Raw genomic sequence first — 19,209 nt, 5'->3', positions numbered from 1 at the left:
GTTCCCCAAAATACACTCAATCTGACAGCAGTGGTTCCCCAAAAATAGGTAGCCCCAGGTCTATAGGTGTCCCCAGAACAGGTGGCCAGCGGTATAGATGTCCCCAGAATAGGTGGCCAGCGGTATAGATGTCCCCAGAACAGGTAGCCAGGGGTAGAGATGTCCAGAGAACAGGTAGCCAGGGGTATATATGCCCAGTATATGTAGTTAGGGGTATATGTCCCAAGTATATGTAGCCAGAGGTATATGTGCCCAGTATATGTAGTCAGGGGTATATGTCCCCAGTATATGTAGCCAGGGGTATATGTGCCCAGTATATGTAGCCAGGGGTATATGAGCCCAGTATATGTAGCCAGGTGTACATGTACCCAGTATATGTAGCCAGAGGTATATGTGCCCAGTATATGTAGTCAGGGGTATATGTGCAAGTATATGTAGTCAGGGGTATATGTGCCCAGTATATGTAGCCAGGGGTATATGTGCCCAGTATATGTAGCCAGGGGTATATGTGCCCAGTATATGTAGCCAGGGGTATATGTGCCCAGTATATGTAGCCAGGTGTATATGTGCCCAGTATATGTAGACAGGTGTATATGTGCCCAGTATATGTAGGCAGGGGTATATGTGCCCAGTATATGTAGCCAGGGGTATATGCGCCCAGTATATGTAGTCAGGGATATATGCGCCCAGTATATGTAGTCAGGGGTATATGTGCCCAGTATATGTAGTCAGGGGTATATGTGCCCAGTATATGTAGCCAGGGGTATATGTGCCCAGTATATGTAGTCGGGGGTATATGTCCCAGAATAGGTAGTCAGGTGTGCCCCCAGCAGGAGTTGAGCAGCGCAGAGAAGAGGGAGAGCTGTGAGCAGCGGTGGAGAAAGGGGGCCCTCTCCCCCCCTTCCCTCACCTTAGTGCTCTCCCTCCCTCGCTCTCCCCTCCGGAACTAATGTGCGGTGGCTGGCAGGCAGCGGGCGGAACCTACCTCCGTCTCGATCCAGGGCCGGCGCGGGATGGATTTGCCGCTACTCTGGTCTGGTCCAGACCAGAGCAGCGGCACCAGAACTTCCGACGCTGGAGTGAGACGGAAGGTAAGTTCCGCACACTGCCAGCCACCCGCACATTAGTTCTGGAGGAAAGAGCGAGGGAGGGAGAGCACTAAGGTGAGATGGTCAACCTTCTCCACCTCTGCCCACAGCTCTCCCTCCACTGCGCTGCTCTCCTCCTGCTGGCCGCACGGCCACGCGGCCGGGGGGGAGGGGCTTCGGCGGGCGGTCAGGTGGCGTGGGGCCTCTTCAAGCGCGGGGCCTGGGGCGATTGCCCCAACTGACCCCCTCAAAGGCCGGCTCTGTATAGAGCCTTCTAGTTCCTCTCCCGGTCCCCTCATTCCAGCATGTCACCCCCGTTCAAATTTCCCACCGTGGGAGAATCTGGTTTTCCCCCATCATCTGTGTATATAAGATTCATTTGTAAATAAAGACTTCAGATTCTGTTCCATCAACTTCAGTGTTGTGTGGTTCTGTATCTCCCAGCTGGAGAGAGAGTACTCACTTAGAAGGTGTGTGTGTGTGTGGGGGGGGGGGATCTAACCTGGGTTGCAGATCTGGGATCTGCTAAAATCATTTTGTAGCTACCTCCGATAAAATCAAGCTATCATTGTCTTATAATTCAAACCACACCTGTCCTTTCTATCCTGGTTCATTTTCCTTCATATTAAACATTTTAAAATTAGTAATATATCAGTTTAAAGGATGGAAATAAAATTTAGTGTCAAACACATGTTTTAGTAGAGAGATATATATATTTACATAGAAAGAGGGACAAAGTCCTGAAAGAGGGACAAATGAGGAGTAAAAAGGGACATAGGGACAGGGCTCCCAAAGAGGGACAGTTGGGAGCTATGGATTAGGGGTGTGGCTTAAATGTCCCTCTTTCTTATCTCAAAAAGTTGGGTGGGATGCTTTACTGGCTCTAAAAGTTGGGAGGTATGTCAAGGAATAGTCAAAAAGCATAGTTCCCAACTGTCGCTCTTTGGGAGCCCTGTCCCTCTTTCCTCCTCATTTGTCCCTCTTTCAGGACTCTGTCCCTCTTTCTAGGTAAATATATATACCCCCCCCCCCCCATCCAGGGGAGGACTGAGACCTTTTGGCCAGGAGGGAAACCACAAACTAGAGGCCCATTTTCATGGAAGCCCCAGCCCAAATGATGTCACACACGCACCCCATGTGCTATATGCCGGTAGTCACGTGGGGTGCCAATGCAGAAATACAGCAAGGACATTTGAGGGACAGCATGACAGGTAAAGATAATGCACTGGTAACGGGGAGCACATAATACATTTTGAGAGACAACGGCTGGGGTTTCCTTCGCGTTCATCATTCATGATTATTGTACTTGATCGCCCACATCAACCTGAGATTTCCCAGCATCTCAGATCAATACATTCTACTAATTTCCACCCGAAATCAGTCAAAACGTTGATTGGGCATGCTTGTGGCGCCACAGATTTTCATCTGATTCGATAATTATCGAAACGGTTGGTAGATCGGCCAGCCCTAAATCATTAAATTAGAGGCAGCCTGTAGGGAAATCTCCCCTCTCCCCCCTGGCCAGTCCTCCCCTGCCACCATCCATGTGGAAGATATCGGGGAAGGCGGTAAGAGGATATTATCTAATGACACTGGCAGGAGGAGGAGACGTTAACACTGTGCAGCAGAAGTTCGGCCATGCGCAGTAATTTGTCAACTTCTGATGACGTGATGACTCATACTCAAGCACGTGATGACGTTTTCTGTCAGCATGCTGAGCTGCATTCGGGCTGCACTATCTGTCATTACACCGGGGATGTGTCTCATTGCGCTGCCTGTTAATTTGCGCTGCCCTGCATGCGCAGTAGGAGACTGTGCAGCCACATTTGCTATTTAATTATGCTGCTGGTGGTAAAATACTAAATATCTCTGCTTCCACACATACCACACTCCCCAAAATTTCAGGGTAGGTAAGGGACCCCACAAACGACCTATATGCCAAATTGCATATGCCCCGAGCCCTGCTGGTTTTCGAGATCTAATCTTGATGTAATCTATCTCCTGAAGCAGCTGAGCTTTGCAATTTGGCATAGAGGTCGTTCGGGGGGTCCCCTCCCTACTCTGAAAATGTGGGGAGTGTAGGATGTGGGGAAGCGAAAATATTTACATACCTTCCAACTTTTTGAGAAGAGAAAGAGGGACACTTAAGCCACACCCCTGATCACGCCCCCATCACACCCTAGTCACGCATACCATAAAGATTTCATAAGAAAAATAGGTTGTTTTATAATTCAAACCACACTGTTTTTTTCTATCCTGGTGAATTTCCCTTCATATTATCATTTGAAAATAAGAAATATATCTATTTAAAAGACGGGAATAAAGTTTAGAGGCAATTACACTCATTTTTCATTAGAGAAATACATATATTTACATATAAAGATGGGCAAAGTCCTGAAAGAGGGACAAATGAGGATAGAGGGACAGGGCTGCCAAAGAGGGACTGTCCCTCCGAAAGAGGGACAGTGGGGAGCTTTGTATTTAGTATTTTACCAACAGCAGCATAATTAACTTCACACTGCGCATGCGTGCTACTCAGTGTGGAAGGGAGCTTCCGGGCAGCACAATCAGACATTACATCTCTCTGCTGCTTCTGGTCATGTGATCAAAGTTCAAGATAAGATTTTTTTTTTGCTTCAGAAAACTCTGCACACACAAAACTTGACAACACTGACTACTGCTACACAACCAGCTGGTGTCTCTGGAGTTATATCAGTCAGTGCATGGGAATTTGTAGTGTTGTCCGGATCATGAACGATTCGGATCTTTTTTGTGAGTCGAATCATCCGGATCATCAAAATTAACGATTTGGTTCACAGAGGGGGTGGGGCTAGGAGGGGCACGCCCCCTCTCAGCGGGCATAGGGATCCTGGAAGCAGAGCAGAGATGGATCGCTCAGTTGGAGGAGAGCCAGGCTTGCAGCCAGGGACAGGTAGATGAGAGAGAGGACATGGGTGCCACTGCCAGATGTGTAGAGCACACGTACTGGCTGTAATGTGCTGCTGATTTTAGGCTGTCTGTTCCGTAGTTGTGCATAGTGAACAAATTAGAAACTTTTGGCTCAGAAGCACAGCTCAGTAACTTTACAGACAGCGTGCTAGGCTAGAATGACAGGGCAGGCACTGTGATTGCAGTGCAATATCATCCTCCTGCACTCTGCTCTAAACAGCTGCACGTAACTTCTCCCTAAATTTATGATGAGTGTTCGAGGTGAGAAAAGGACACATTGGGGAATGCTTTCTTTCACTGTGAGACGTTTGCATTCAAAGGAATATCTAAGGAATATTGCAAAGATTAAACACCTAATTCCTTCAGAGGATCTTCCAACCCTAGTCCATGCCTTCGTCACATCAAGGTTAGACTACTGCAACGTCCTCTACACAGGCCTGCATAAGAAAGACTTACGCCGCCTGCAATAAGTACAGAATGCCGCCGCAAGGCTGTTAACGAGCCAACCCCACCATTGCCACATAACACCAACCCTGAGCTCACTCCACTGGCTACCGATAACATGGAGAATTCTGTTTAAGATTGGCTTACTGACATTCAAATCCTTGCACAATCTGGGCCCTGGATACCTGAAGGACTTGTTGCAACTGCAACACACCCCCCACAATCTTAGATCAAAAGGACGTAACACCATGGTCACCCCCAGAGTCCATCACAAAACCTTTGGAGACAGAGGGCTCTATTCATAAAAAAGTTGTGGCAAAAAAACTCCTGGAGGGAAAACACCGCAGCAGTATTTTAGACTTCTGGGTGGTAATTCATAAAAATCTTGTCAGCTGCGATGCAAGAGCGGAGATCTCCCGCTGAAAGCTGGCGGTAAGCTGTCGGAAAGCATGCGGAAACACTTCAGCCGGCAGAGTCCCTCCGTGCACTGCTCTCTCTGGGAGGTCTGTCCCATTCACTTGTATGTAATCCGCAAAATCAGAGGAAGCGGTATTTCCCGTCCACATACCGCTTCCTCTAAACTTCATGAATGGCCATTTTGTTACTTTTTTCTAGATAAATCTAGAAAAACACTGGAGAAGGCGGAAATTTCTCGCTCTGCTGGGGGATTGTAGATTTTCATGCGGGAACAGATTTTATGAATGCCCACTTTGCTAAATGGACGGGAAAATCCGCTGTTTTGAGCGGAAAACTTGCGGTAAGGTTTTATGAATAGAGCCCAGAGTCTTTTGTCATGCTGCCCCTACACTTTGGAACTCGCTGCCACACCCAACCAGGACAGCTCCATCCCTGGAAGCATTTAAGTCTAAACTGAAATCCTACCTCTTTAGTCTGGCATTTATGAACATCTGACTATCTCCTCTGTAACACAACTCAGCCTGCAACCCTGTATTCATCTGAGACACAGCTATGCGCTTTGAGTCCTATGGGAGAAAAGCGCTTTACAAATGTTATTGTATTATTGTATTGTAAAGTACACAGATGAACATATAGGTGAAATTATCATATGATTGTAACATGTGGGTAATGTGTGCAAAAAAAAACATTTCTGCTCTCTGCTCACCCCTCTTCGTTCACCTCTGCCCTTCTCTGTCCACTCCCTGCCCGTCTCTGTCCACCATCCCCCCTTCTCTATCTGTCCACCTCCCTCCCCTTCTCAGTCCACCGCAGGGAAAGTCCTGTCCTGCTAAGTCATTTCACCCCTGAATGCTTCCCTAGTCAAATAATTCGAGATTCGGATCAAAGATCCGGATCTTTTCAATGATTCGATTCGAATAGTTGAAAAGATCCGGTGTAATGTCTGATTGCGGTGCCCGGAAGCTCCCTTCCACACTGAGTAGCACGCATGCTCAGTGTGAAGTTAATGATGCTGCTGGAGATAAAATACGAAATATCTCTGCTCCCACACCTCTTACACTCCCCAAATTTTCAGGGTAGGGAGGGGACCCCCCGAACGACCTCTATGCCAAATTGCAGCCCCCGAGACCCGCTGTTTCCCGAGATAGAATCTATCTCGGGAAACAGCGGGTCTCGGGGGCTGCAATTTGGCATAGAGGTCGTTCGGGGCAGGGCCGGGCCGACACATAGGCTCAGGAGGCTGGGGCCTCTGGGCGGAGCTCACTGCAGTCTGGGAGGGGCGCAAGGAGCAGGTCTGTGTATTGCCTGGCTTGCCGCCCACCATCCCCGCTGACTGTGTTCATGCTGGGCTCACTGGCCGGTGCCTGATGAGAGGCAGGAGAGCTGGGCGGGTGATCCACGCTAGCTGCAGATCAGCCTGTTGTGGAGAAATCGGCTGTGTCTGCTGCGTGCTGTCCCCAGTCTCCAGTGCGTGTGTGCATACACAACAGAGCGCCCCTCCCCTCCTCTCCTCTGTCACACTGAGGGGGCGGGTCCTGAGCACTGTGGACTGGAGACCCGGGAAATTCAGGAAAGAGGCAGTCGAACTCTGGAAGACAGGTACATAATTGTGTGAGGAATTGGTTGGGTAGAAGCACTGTGAGGAAGAGGGGAACGTGTCCAGAGCAGAATCTGCAGGCATTTTTCTGCTCACATCCAGCACACACTCTGCCTGTTCCTGAGGCTGAGCTGAAAAGATCCGTTTCCCTAATGCTGCTGCCACAGTCAGTGTACATGAGACACTCATAGCTGGGAGTCCTCTCTCCTTCCCTGAAGCTGCTGCATGATTATGTGGGGGCTGTAAGATAACAGGACTAATAACTGCAGTGTTAATATGCCAGAGCTGGGCTTCCCCTGTGAAAGGAGAGCACAGAGGAGAGTGACTATAAGCTGTGTGTCAGGTCTGGGATCATGCTTCTATGTCACCAACACACTCATGCCTCTTTCCCATTCCCTATCACTCTCAATTCCTCCCTTGTCATGATGCTATATTTCCTCTTAACCACACCCAACCCATCCCCCCCCCCCCTCCCCTCCTGTCTCTAAATCTTCTGCCTCTCTACCCTAGTTTTCCTTCCCTCAAATGTCTCCCTCTCCAAAAGCATCCCATCAGTGGCGTAGCTAAGAAGCTGTGGGCCCCGATGCAAGTTTTACAATGGGGCCCCCCAAGCACTCTATACATAGCAATTAATACGGCGCACCAAACCTGCCAATGGCCACTACAGTGTCAGAGGTGCAAGAAGGGGATGGGGAACAGTTTGTTAACAATTACCACTATTCAAAGTATCTATAGAAGTGATTATTATGAGCACAGGACCAATAGAGAGCTAATACTTTGGTTGAGGAAGGGCCCCGATGCAGTCGCAACCTCTGCAACCCCTATTGCTACGCCCCTGCATCCCATCAATGTTTCACTTTTAAAGTGGACCTGAACTCTTGCACAGGACAAAAGGAAAGCAGAGAGAAATGCACCCTGTATGTATTAAGAGAGTTTAGCCTGTCTAATTCCCCCTCATTTGTGACTAATCACAAGTGTTAATTTGGTCTCTCCCTTGTGCCACCTGATTGACATGGAAGATAAGGCATATAAGCCCATTTGAAAGCACATCCTGTTAGCAATATGTCTGCTTCCATGAAAGCAGGAAGTAGAAAGTGCAGATTTATTGCAGGATTTGTATCAGCTGCAACAAAAAAAATGTTTTTCTATGAAGGTTCTTATGCTATTACCTATATTTTAGAGCAGAGAGAAAATTCAGGTCTGCTTTAAAGTGGCCTCTACCGATACAATTCACCAGACAATCAGTTGTCCTGGACCACTATAGCAATACTGCTGATTATCCTCAGAGCTTAAAATGTAATCCTACAATAGTCATAGTGTAATGTCTCTACCATATTATGTATTTATATAGCAGTGATACCTTCTGCAGCACTTTACAGAGTACATAATCATGTCACTGACTGTTCCTTTGGAGGAGCTCACAATCTAATCCTACCATAGTCATAGCCTTATGTCCTACCACGTTGTTATTATGTATTTATATAGCACATCTTCTGCAGCACTTTGAAAAGTACATAGTCATGTCACTGACTGTCCTCAGAGGAGCTCACAATCCTACCCTAGCATAGTAATAGTCTAAAATGGGGGGGGGCGCATCTGGGCAGCTCAGCCTCTGTTGATAGTGGACCTTGTCCCGGCACTGGTTCGGGGGGTCCCCTCCCTACCCTGAAAATTTGGGGAGTGTAAGAGGTGTGGGAGCAGAGATATTTCGTATTTTATCTCCAGCAGCATCATTCTATAGGAAATGTGGCCGCACAGTCTCCTACAAATCAACAGGCAGCGTAATCAGACACAACACAGGACTTCCCATCTGGTGGTCATACCCTCCTCCCCTCACACAGGCCCTCCCCCCATAGTTGTCACGAATTCGCATTTCCTCAGTGAATTCCCGGGTATGTCACTCCCGGCCGCAGCCCGCACACGGCAAAGGCGCCGCTCATACAGAAGGAGGAGAGATTTGGCGGCGCGGAGTCCCGTGACTGGGAGACGCTCATTGTGTCCGCGCTCGTGTAGGGCCTGACGTCAGGCGCCGCCCATAGGCAGCTCACTCTGGCTGGTCTCCGGAAACATGGCGGCCGCAGCGGAGGCGGAGCTCCGCTCAGCGCTGGGGAAGTGCCCCGCCCTCGGCGCTGGCATTCCTTTCCTGGTGACGTCATTAAGGGGTCGTCCAATCAGAGCTGGTTGTCGGTAGAACGTTGACAGGAGCGGCTGCGGTGATTCTTCCTGCGCTGTGCAGTCAGTCCGGTGCCGTCGTCATGTGAGTGCCCGGGGCCGCATGGGGGAGGGGTAGTGAGCTCTGCTGCGGGAGATGGACACGCCTCAACTCGTCTGCTGACTCGCCACACACTGTTCACCTACTTCCCACCTCCTCCACCCTGCCCAGACTGACCCTCACCTAGCTACCCTCACCCTGCCCAGACTGACCCTCACCCAGCTACCCTCAGCCTGCCCAGACTGACCCTCCCTCCACCCTGCCCAGACTGACCCTCACCCAGCTACCCTCAGCCTGCCCAGACTGACCCTCACCCAGCTACCCTCAGCCTGCCCAGACTGACCCTCACCCAGCTACCCTCAGCCTGCCCAGACTGACCCTCACCCAGCTACCCTCAGCCTGCCCAGACTGACCCTCACCCAGCTACCCTCAGCCTGCCCAGACTGACCCTTCCCGACTTCACCCAGCCCAATACTGTCCCTCACCATTCACCAGCCACTAACCTGCCCTCTCCCACCGTCTACTGACACCCAACTACCAACCTATTATCTTACCAAGCTGTCTAATGGTGCCCATACATGGTACAATTTTTTTCATCCAATCTTACCATTTATATGTAATATAAGGGAACTGCCTAAATTATCCTTTGATTATATTCACTTAATTTACCCTTATACTACATAGAAATGGTAAGATTGGATGGAAAAATTGTACCGCGCATAACACCTCCTTTACAAGTACCCCCTCGGCTCCCCCACCTCAATACTAATCACACCCCAACAGGGCCGGGCAGAGGCGAAGAGAGGCTCTAGCCTCAGGGCACAGTATAGGAGGGGGTGCACAACTCACTCAGCTATCATTCCCTTATTGTGTTTGAAGCAGAGAGAAATAAGAAAAGGGGATACATGGCAGTGACTGCAAGCCAGATAACTAGAGATTAAGGTGTTGGGGGCCCTGGGGCACCTCTTAGTGTAATAGCAATCAGTGTGTGATGGCTGGGGTGGGAGGGGCGCACTTTGGTGTCTCAGCCTTGGGTGCTGGAGGACCTTGTCCCGGCTCTGCCCCCAAACATGTAGTATTACCAAGCTGTACAACATCTAACGCACACACACACTTGTCAGAGCTAGACTAGTTGAGGGGACACAGCAGGGAACCTGATAGACCAACAGCTGCTCCCTGCTCATGGCCATTTTGCTGTGACCACTAACTAGGGGACCCAGTGGGGAACACTATCTAATAAATAAACTCCTAAATTGCACACCAGGACCGTTAGGCCACTGCCTCTGCTCGCACCACGTTACTAAACCTTTACCATTTTAATAGATTGTGAGCTTGCAAGGGCAGGGCTCTCACACCCTTTTGTGTCTTGAATTGTGGTGCTCATTTCATAGCTCGCATTCTGTTATACATTTTGTTCATGCTACATGTGTCATTATAATCACCAGTTCTGTATTTTGAACCAGTGTCCATATGTGATGTATATTATCTGTATCATTTGTTTTCCTACTTTGTACTGGGCCACTGAATATGTTGGCACTTTCTAAATAAATAATAAGAAACCTATCAATGTGAGTAGGGAGCAGCCGTTGTTCTATGAGACTCTCTTACGTCCCCTTGACTAAACAAGCGCCGACTTGTCCAACACTACCCCTGCTCTGTAGAAAAGACACCCCTCCTCCAATATCTACTTCTTCCACCAACCCGTTCAACTCCGACCCTTCTACCAAGCTGCCCACACCAGCCCCTTCACATGTCTAATAACTCCCACCTACCAACATTTCCTAACCTCTTTCACTTGCCCACCAACTTGTCAAATACATACCTTGCCCACACCGCCAACCTGCCCATACCAACGCTTCCATAGAATGTACTGACACTGACCCAACACTTTTCCTGCCCAATACCCCCCCTCCCCCCCGCTCCTTCTCTTCCCAACATTTACTGTCTATCGCCTACCCTCCCCAGCATCACCCACTGACTTGCCCCATGACTACCCACACTACCAATCCTCCACTTCCCCCAACTTTTTCCATCACTCAATCACCCTGTTCAGCGTTTACCCCGGGGATGTGGAGTTGGTACAAAAATCATCTGATTTCAACTCTGACTTCTCAGTTTATGAAACCGCCGACTCCAGGTACCCAAAATTGGTCCAACTTCACGGCCCTGGTTTACCCTATCACTACTAACCTGCTGGATGCCAACCTTCACCTCTGACCAACATCTACTGTCACCCACTGTCCAATCTGTCCACCACCTACCCTCAGTCAGCTTCATGTGTGTGTTCCATTCAGTAAATATTCATTGAGTTATGTTTTTGCTCTAGGCAAATACTGAGTTTATCATAATGGAAGCGCAGGCTCCTCCTCCAGTTTTGACTGCAGTGATCATTGCCTTACTGTTCCCACTTTCACACTGCCCTACTAACTTCCTGGCTGTCACCTACCCCCCCCCCCCCTCTATCACTTCCTTCCTAAATTACCCTGCTCTGAACAGGAACTTTCCACAGGATTAGATCAGGAATCAGCTGCCAGTAATCAGTGGTTTGCAAATCTGATTTAAAGGACAACTGTAACAAGATTGCTATGGAGACTACCATATTTATTTCCTTTTTAAGCGATACAAGTTGCATGGCTTTCCTGCTTATCCTGTGCCTTTTAATTCTTTTTAGCCATTGACCCTGAACAAGCATGCAGCAGATCAGGTGTTTATTATTGTCAGGCCTGACAAGATTAGCTGCATGTTTGTTTCTGGTATTGTTCAGACACTACTGCAGCTCAATAGACCAGCAAGGCTGTCGGGCAACTGGTATTGTTTAAAAAGAAATGTGTGTGGCAGCCTCCATATTCCTCTCACTTCAGTTGTCCTTTAAAGGAGTTATCAGGCGTTTTAAAAAAAAACTTCCTCCAGCCCCAAGTTCCCAGCATGTCCCTCGCCGTAGCTCTGCTTCCTCCCGGTCCCCAGCGATGACATCAGGACGACCTGGAGGTCGGCCTGTACTGCGCCTGCGCAGTACGTTCTGCTCCATGTGGCGGTGATTGACGGCGCCGCTCGCGCAGTACAGGCCAACCTCCTGGTCGTCCTGACGTCATCGCTGGGGACCGGGAGGCAGCAGCGGCTGATGGCAGAGCTGCGGTAAGGGACATGCTAGGGGTAAGGGACATGCTAGGGGCTGGACATAGCCCCGGGTAAGTAGCACTTATTTTCTTTAAAAACGCCTGATAACTCCTTTAAGGTAAACCTGTAATGAAAAAATATTCCGGAGGCTTCTCGCTCCATCCAGGTTTCCACCGTTCCTGTGCAGGGTCTCTCTGAACGTATCCGATAAGCTTGTTGGATATGTCCGCGTGGCCCTATTGTGCCTATGCGGCAACATCTGTGCAGTAAACTGAAGACGCTCGTCCATGAGTGTTTCTGTGCAGGTGCGGGCGTACTCGCACAGTACACTCGTACATGGCAAGGTGCACGGCCACAAGAACATATCCGACAAGCTCATCAGGCCTGTTCAGACGGACCTGAGCATCCACCACTGTCGAGTTCCACCTTGCGTGTAGCTTAACCACTTAAGGACCAGGGGATTTTCTTCTGATCGGTGCTGCGTGGACTCTCCAGCCCGCAGCACCGATCAGGAAATAGCCAGGGCGATCAGACTTCCCCCCCCCCCCTTTTTTTCCCCACTAGGGGGATGTCCTGCTGGGGGGGTCTGATCGCCGCCAGCTACCTGCACTTTCCTGGGGGGGGGGGCTCTTCAAAGCCCCCTCCGGAGCACTTTCCGCCCTCCCCGGCTTTCTCTCCCTTACCCTCTGAGCTGCGCAGGACGGATATCCGTCCTGCGCCTGATATGATAGGCTTCTGCCTATTAGATGCCGGCGATCCCCGGCCAATCAGAGACCGGGGATCGCCGATCTACGTCACGGCGCTGCTGCGCAGCAGCGCCGTGTGATGTAAACAGCTGGGATTTCTTCCCCGGGTGTTTACATTTTGCCGGCGAGCCGCGATCGGCGGCTCTCCGGCTGTTCACGGAGACACCCTCCATGAACTGGCATGGTCCATGCTATACCACTAACGACCCGCCGACGCCTATGGGCGTTAGGCGGTCGTTAAAGGAACTGCTTAAAGAGGGGAATAAATATTTTTTTTTTTTCTACAATACTGTGTTCGTTTATAACTTATGTAGTCAGTGTTTGCCCATTATAAAAGATTTCCTTCTCCCCGATTTTATATTCTGAAATTTATCACAGGCAGCAACATTTTTAGTCCTGTCAGGTGATCTCTATGGAATGTTTGTTTACTGAGTTCTAAAGCCTGTAGAAAAGATCTATGGTCTCCCAGACTGCTCATGGGGGACAATTCCATATAATAAACAACCTAGGCTAAGCCTCAGTGGGAGGGCCAGGCTCTACAGACATATATTGTTACAGGAAATGTTTCTGATGCTGAAATCTGGATAATAATGACCATAAAAGTGGGTCTCCTGAATCGTTTACTGCATTCTACTATGTCGTTACGGTTCCTCTTTTACACTGCGCAAAGTTCCTGTACTTTCCACTGAAATTCCTCTTAACTGTAGAGCAAGAAAACCACCTAAAGATCACTGATATGCAGCTCTGCAAGGTTCACTGTGAAAGCTGGCTCCCAGCTGGTACAGAGATAGGAGTGATTATGCCCAACTTTATCTGTGGATGTGAGGATTCGTCCACCCTGTAAACGTGTCATGGGGGCGGGGGAGGCTAGATCCTCACCCAAGAAGGTATTTATCTAGTGTGTGTACCTAGGTTTAATCTCCCCAAACTTTTTGCATCATCAATTAACCTTTTAGCAGCCAAATAAAGTAAAACTTTGGCTGCAGGGCCAAATTTTTCCTGCCGCCAGGGAAGTGTGCCTCTCCCCGCCTGGCAGGGTATGTGGCATCAGGGAGCTTTTATAGTTACCTGTCCGGACAGCTGGATCGGCTTCTTCTTCCTCCACCGTGACATGACTTCTCGGTTCTGATCACATGATATGACATGGGATGGGGATCCAGGAGACCATGTCAGCATTACAGCACCACTTGGTGGTGGAAGAGGGGTGGTGGACCTTCCACCACCATCGGCTGGCACTGTAATACTGACACGGTCTCCTGGATCACACGTTATATCATGTGATCGGGACCCAGAAGACCTGTCTGTAGTTCAGAGCCGCGGGTGTAGGAAGAGAAGATGCCGTCCGGAACAGGTAAGTATAACCGCTCCCTGCACTAGGCAGCCAAGTGAGATTTCCTAGCAGAGGTTTAGAGTGCACAGCCGTTTCAAATTAAATATTTAGTTTGAAACTGATAATTGGTTAATGCATTGAAGATGGAAAACTGAATTTAGAAAGTAATAAAATGTAGTTACAAAATAACTGTTCTAGTGCTGATCTACATGACTGAAATCAGATGAATACTTGATGTGACCCCATACGCTGGCCCGTCGCCCTCCTCTGCACGGCTCAGAAGCTAGTGCACTGCGATTCCAACATGATTTTATTGAAATGCAAATGTCAGTCCTGCTGCGGTTTTGTGTGTGTTGGGCCAGCAGGATCGCGCTGTTATTGTGTGCAGTAGGTCCACTTGGAATCGCAGCTGTGATCATAAAACAGCCCACTCCTCATCACCCCAAACCTCCCTCCGTACTGCTGTTCCCTCCACTGCCACTCAAAGGACAGTTATTTTACCTGGGGTGCCCTACCCTATCTTTTTTACTTACTGTGTGGATCTGGCCTCTTACCCCTGCTACTATAGTTCATGTCTATATCCCTTGGTTGAGTGTATGTATCATGACTGAAGTGAGAGGGATATGGAGGCTGCCATGTTTCTTTCCTTCTAAGCAATGCCAGTTGCCTGGCTGTCCTGCTGATCCTCTGCCGACTTTTAGCCATAGCCCCTGAACAAGCATGCAGCAGGTCAGGTGTTTCTGACCTTATTGTCAGATCTGACAAGATTAGATGCATGATTGTTTCTGGTGTGATTCTAACACTACTGCAGCCAAATAGATCAGCAGGGGTGCCAGGCAACTGGTATAGTTTAAAAGGAAATAAATATGGCAGCATCCATAGTCTTCTCACTTCAGATGTCCCTTAAAGTGGACCTGAACTCTTGCACAGGACAGAAGTAAAACACAGAGAAATGCACCCTGTATGTATTTAAAGATTTTAGCCTGTCTAATTCCCCCTCATTTGTGTATAATTACTAGCTATAATCTGATCTCTTCCTGTGTCACATGACTGCCTATGGCAGAAATGGCAGATAAGCCAATATGAAAGCACAGGCTGTAAACAATAGGTCTGCTTCCATGAATCAGGAAGTAGAAAACTGTGCAGATGTATTTAAGTTTTGTATCAGCTGTAACTAAGAAATGTTTTTTGGTTAAAGGTTATTCTGCTGCTGTGTGTATTTTAGAGCAGAGGTGAGTTCTGAGTTCAGGTCCACTTTAAGAAGTTGATACAGCAGTAACTGGTCACCAGTCAGAGCTGTGCACAGGGATCCCAGTCATGCACATTTCTCTCTAAGCCCAGATAGGAGTGATGGTCAGTAGAGATGTCACTCTGAAATCACATGACTGAAGGGGAAAGCACTGAGGGCCTTGCTGAGGTCATCACTGTCTTCAGATAACTGTTTGTCAGGCCGGTTTACAGAATGAGTTAAAGAAAACCGTAGAGGAATACGTTAGAACTGATTACTGACTTCCTTTTGAGAATGGCCCATGCCTGGCTGCTGATGGAACGCATGTGATCAGGCTGAGCAGCTGATAAGTATTGTGAGCACACACACGGGGGGGGGGGGGGGGGGGGGGGGGCCTGCTAATCAAGGCCTGAAAAATCACATGATCAAACTAATCATATGCATAATCACAAGTCCTGGTAAACAATTCACTTTCTGATTGGCTGAAGCTGGCAGAGTGTGCAGATCATCTCTAATGACATCACTCTGAGGCTACTGAGGCCTCCTGCCTGCTCTGTATCTGGCGGTGTGTTACCCACTAATGGCTGTACCACTATATAGAATGCTGCAGTCTAATCCTGGGGGTGCAGCAGTGGAAAGGAGGTTATGGAGGTGTATGGCAGATTGGGATTAAAGGACATTTGACGTGAAAGGAATATGGAGGCGGCCATATTTATTTTCTATTAAACAATCCCAGTTGCCTGGCAGCCCTGCTGATCTATTTGGCTGTAGTAGTGTCTGAATAATACCAGAAACAAGTATGCAGCTAATCTTGACAATAATGTCAGTAATGTCAGACACACCTGACCTGCTGCATGCTTGTTCAGGGTCTATGGCTGAAAGTATTAGTGGCAAAGGATTTGCAGGACAGCCAGGCAACTGGTATTGCTTAAAAATAATTAAATATAGCAGCCTTCATATACCTCTTGCTACAGTTGTCCTTTAATGAGAAGTGGTAAAAAAAAATAGTTACCCATTTAGGGGGAATGGCTCTGGACCCCATAGAGGCTTCCCAGTCCTTTCTGCGTCCCCTCTGTCCACCTCTGTCCCCTGTTGAAATTCCTTGGAAGGCTTGGGAAGCACTCGTGTCCTTCCTAAGACAAGGAAAAGTTAATTTTCTTACTCAAAAAAAGTTTTCAATTTCTTATACAATCGATTTGGTTTTATCGAAAATCAATTTGATATCATGTATGCCTGGCCACCTTTACACTTGATGATGGATGCGGTGTTCCACTTTAAGCTGTAAAGGCTCATCTACACTGTACAATTTTACGTCAGTGGCAAAAAAATGTTAAAATTTAAAATATGTGCAAACATACAAATAAGTGTTTTTTCCAGAGTAAAATGAGCCATAAATTACCTTTCTCCTATGTCGCTGTCACTTACAGTAAGTTGTAGAAATCTGACATTACTGACAGGTTTTGGACTAGCCCATCTCCTCCTAGAGGATTCTCAGGGATTTATTTATTTTCAAAAGCACTTAGTGAATGGCAGTTGCTCTGTCCAACAGCCAAAAAACTGTGTAGCAAGCAGAGAAGCTGGCCAGCATCATAGTTTTAAATCCTTTTTAGGGAATATCTTAATAAAGAATAAAAGCTTTGCTGAGAATCCCCTCATGAAGAGATGGACTAGTCCAAAACCTGTCGCTTCTGTCAGATTTCTAATACCTACTGTAAGTGACAGCAACATAGGAGAAAAGTCATTTATGGCTCATTTTACTCTGGAAAAACGTACTTATTTGTCTATTTGCACATATTTTAAGTTTTTTACAATTTTTCACAATAGTGCCCCTTTAAGACTGATCTATTAGATAATTTCCAATCTGATTGCAATAGGTTTTGCAATAGATTTTGGGTACTTATCAATGCAAAATTGATCTGAAACAATTTGGACATCTACACACGATGCAATTTCTTATCAAATCACCGGTCGATCTGACGGAAAATTGTACCGTGTAGACGAGGCTTTGCGATTGCAATGATGACTGTCTGTTGTGCCGCCTGATCCCATTTCTACCTGAATCCTTTCTCTGCTCAATACTGTGAGTAAAGGGGTTTTATTTTCCCTTTGGAATTAGTATGCTCTTTACATATCTTGACAGTCTTGCGTGTTTAATGCTCAGGCAGCAGATGAGATACCTCAAAGCATGACACTGGCTGCACTGTTAGTCCTTGGCAAGACATGCAGATAGACGGGCATGCAGCCTTCTTTCGCAGGAAGAGCCTGACTGGCATGATATTTGTGTTCTACAGAGCCAATGGCTTTATGAAACATGATTGGGCGGGGCTTAGCTGGGGTCTGTCCTATCTCTTGTCTCGTCTGGCTGGTCACATGACTGATGCTTCAGCTCTGCCACTTTTATTACTTCATAAAGCAAAGTCCTATTTGCTGTACTGAAGACCTCTGAACACATAACAAGTCCTCTGTTTCTAATCGGCATAGTCCGGAAATTGGCTGTACCACAATGTTCTGCTTACTCTGAAGAACACACAGTGCCAGTCCCGGCTGTATCCTCGCCGCTCTCATTAGATTATTTTTAGTATTATTTTGGATTTAAGATGCCCGTTAGCTGTACAATATTCCCCTCAGATGCAATCATTCGATCTGATTTCTATGATTGAACTGTACAGAAAACCACGTGGAGATAATCGACGTGAAAAGATTCTATGGTCGATTGGAATACAGAATTTTGACAGCTGGAATGTTGGATTTTGCAGTCGTACCTAAAGAAAGTGTCATTATCAAGCCATTTATGGGAACCATCAATGGCTACCTTCAGATGACTTAGGATTCCGCATGTCTGATTGGAAGTATCGCATCTGAGAAGAATATTGTCCTGTTTATGGACACCGCTTATACAGTGGCTGGATAGTGTGCTGGGGAAGGGCTCCGCCTCGGACACAGGAGACCTGGGTTGCAAATATTCCTTTTCTTCCCTTCAGGAATAGCTACTCTGAGGTCTCTCCACCTTGTTTCAAGAGACACTGAAGGGAAAAAAAATGATATAATGAATTGGTTGTGTAGTACGGATAATTACTAGAACATTAGTAGCAAAGAAAATATTTTATTTTCAGTTATATAGTGTTTTTTTTTATAACATTGCATCATTCTATAATATTTGCAGTTTACGCACTACTCTGCATTCTAAATGATTTTACAGGGCAGGCCAGTGAACTTTTGAACTCTTCTCTGCAGAGAAAAAAGAAAATGCTGTGACTGACAGTTGAGATAGCAAGCTTCAGAAGACAGAGCTCTCAGCCTGGAGCTCAATGGCTCTTTTGCGTAGATAACTGCAGTTCCTTAAAGGAGTTATCAGGCAAAACATGAAGAAAAAAAACTTTACTCACCTGGTGGTTTCTCCCAGGGCTGTGGAGTCGGTCCAAAAATCCACCGACTCCGACTCCTCAGTTTAGGATTCCTCCGACTCCGACTCCACGACTCCGACTCCTCTAATTTGCATATTACAATTTTGTTGATTAAAAGTATGTAACGTGAAATTCGTCTCTTAACTGCCAACGCTTAGGAATTTTACAAGACAACTGAAGTGAGAAGGATATGTAGACTACTATATTTATTCCCTTTAGACTAAAACTAGTCCTTGGTAAGAGTACTTGTAAAAGGTACAAACCGGAACAAAGAACATCTATCAGGCCCTAGGCAGTGTAAGTGTGGGTACATGTAAGAATGATGTGCAGGTACTCTGCAGGGGAATGAGGAGATTGTAAACAGACAACACCTCTGTGTTCAATGTGCACAGCATTCTCAGTGGATTCCCTGCAGCTCTGTGGGGAGTGCATATGTAGAGTATAGTACTACTGTGTAACAAAGTAAACCTGAGACAGATGAAATTAAAGTTTTATACATACCTGGGGCTTCCTCCAGCCGCCTTCAGGATAATCAGTCCCTCGTTGTCCTCCTCCGCCACCTGGATCTTCTGCTATGAGTCCAGGTACTTGAGCCAGTCAGGCGTAGTGCGCATGCACACACTCCGCCGCCAGGAGCATACTACACCTGTGCAGCACTATTGCGCAAGTGCAGAATG

General features: G+C 47.5%; 1 protein-coding gene across 1 annotated transcript in view; it reads left to right on the top strand.

Annotated features, from left to right (window-relative positions):
• Nucleotides 1-8,607: 8,607 nt before the first annotated feature.
• The window catches only part of VAMP3 (vesicle associated membrane protein 3), a 71,261-nt gene continuing 60,659 nt past the window's right edge, over nt 8,608-19,209 (top strand). Inside the window, exon 1 of the mRNA XM_068238925.1 lies at nt 8,608-8,752. Within this exon, the coding sequence (XP_068095026.1) occupies nt 8,751-8,752 (2 nt within the window). The 5' untranslated portion in view covers nt 8,608-8,750. The remainder of the gene's footprint in view (nt 8,753-19,209) is intronic.

This window comes from Hyperolius riggenbachi, chromosome 6 (genome assembly GCF_040937935.1).
Source record: "Hyperolius riggenbachi isolate aHypRig1 chromosome 6, aHypRig1.pri, whole genome shotgun sequence".
Lineage (NCBI taxonomy): Eukaryota > Metazoa > Chordata > Amphibia > Anura > Hyperoliidae > Hyperolius > Hyperolius riggenbachi.
Note: the sequence above shows the minus strand (reverse complement) of the source record. Positions and strands in the feature narration are given on the sequence as shown.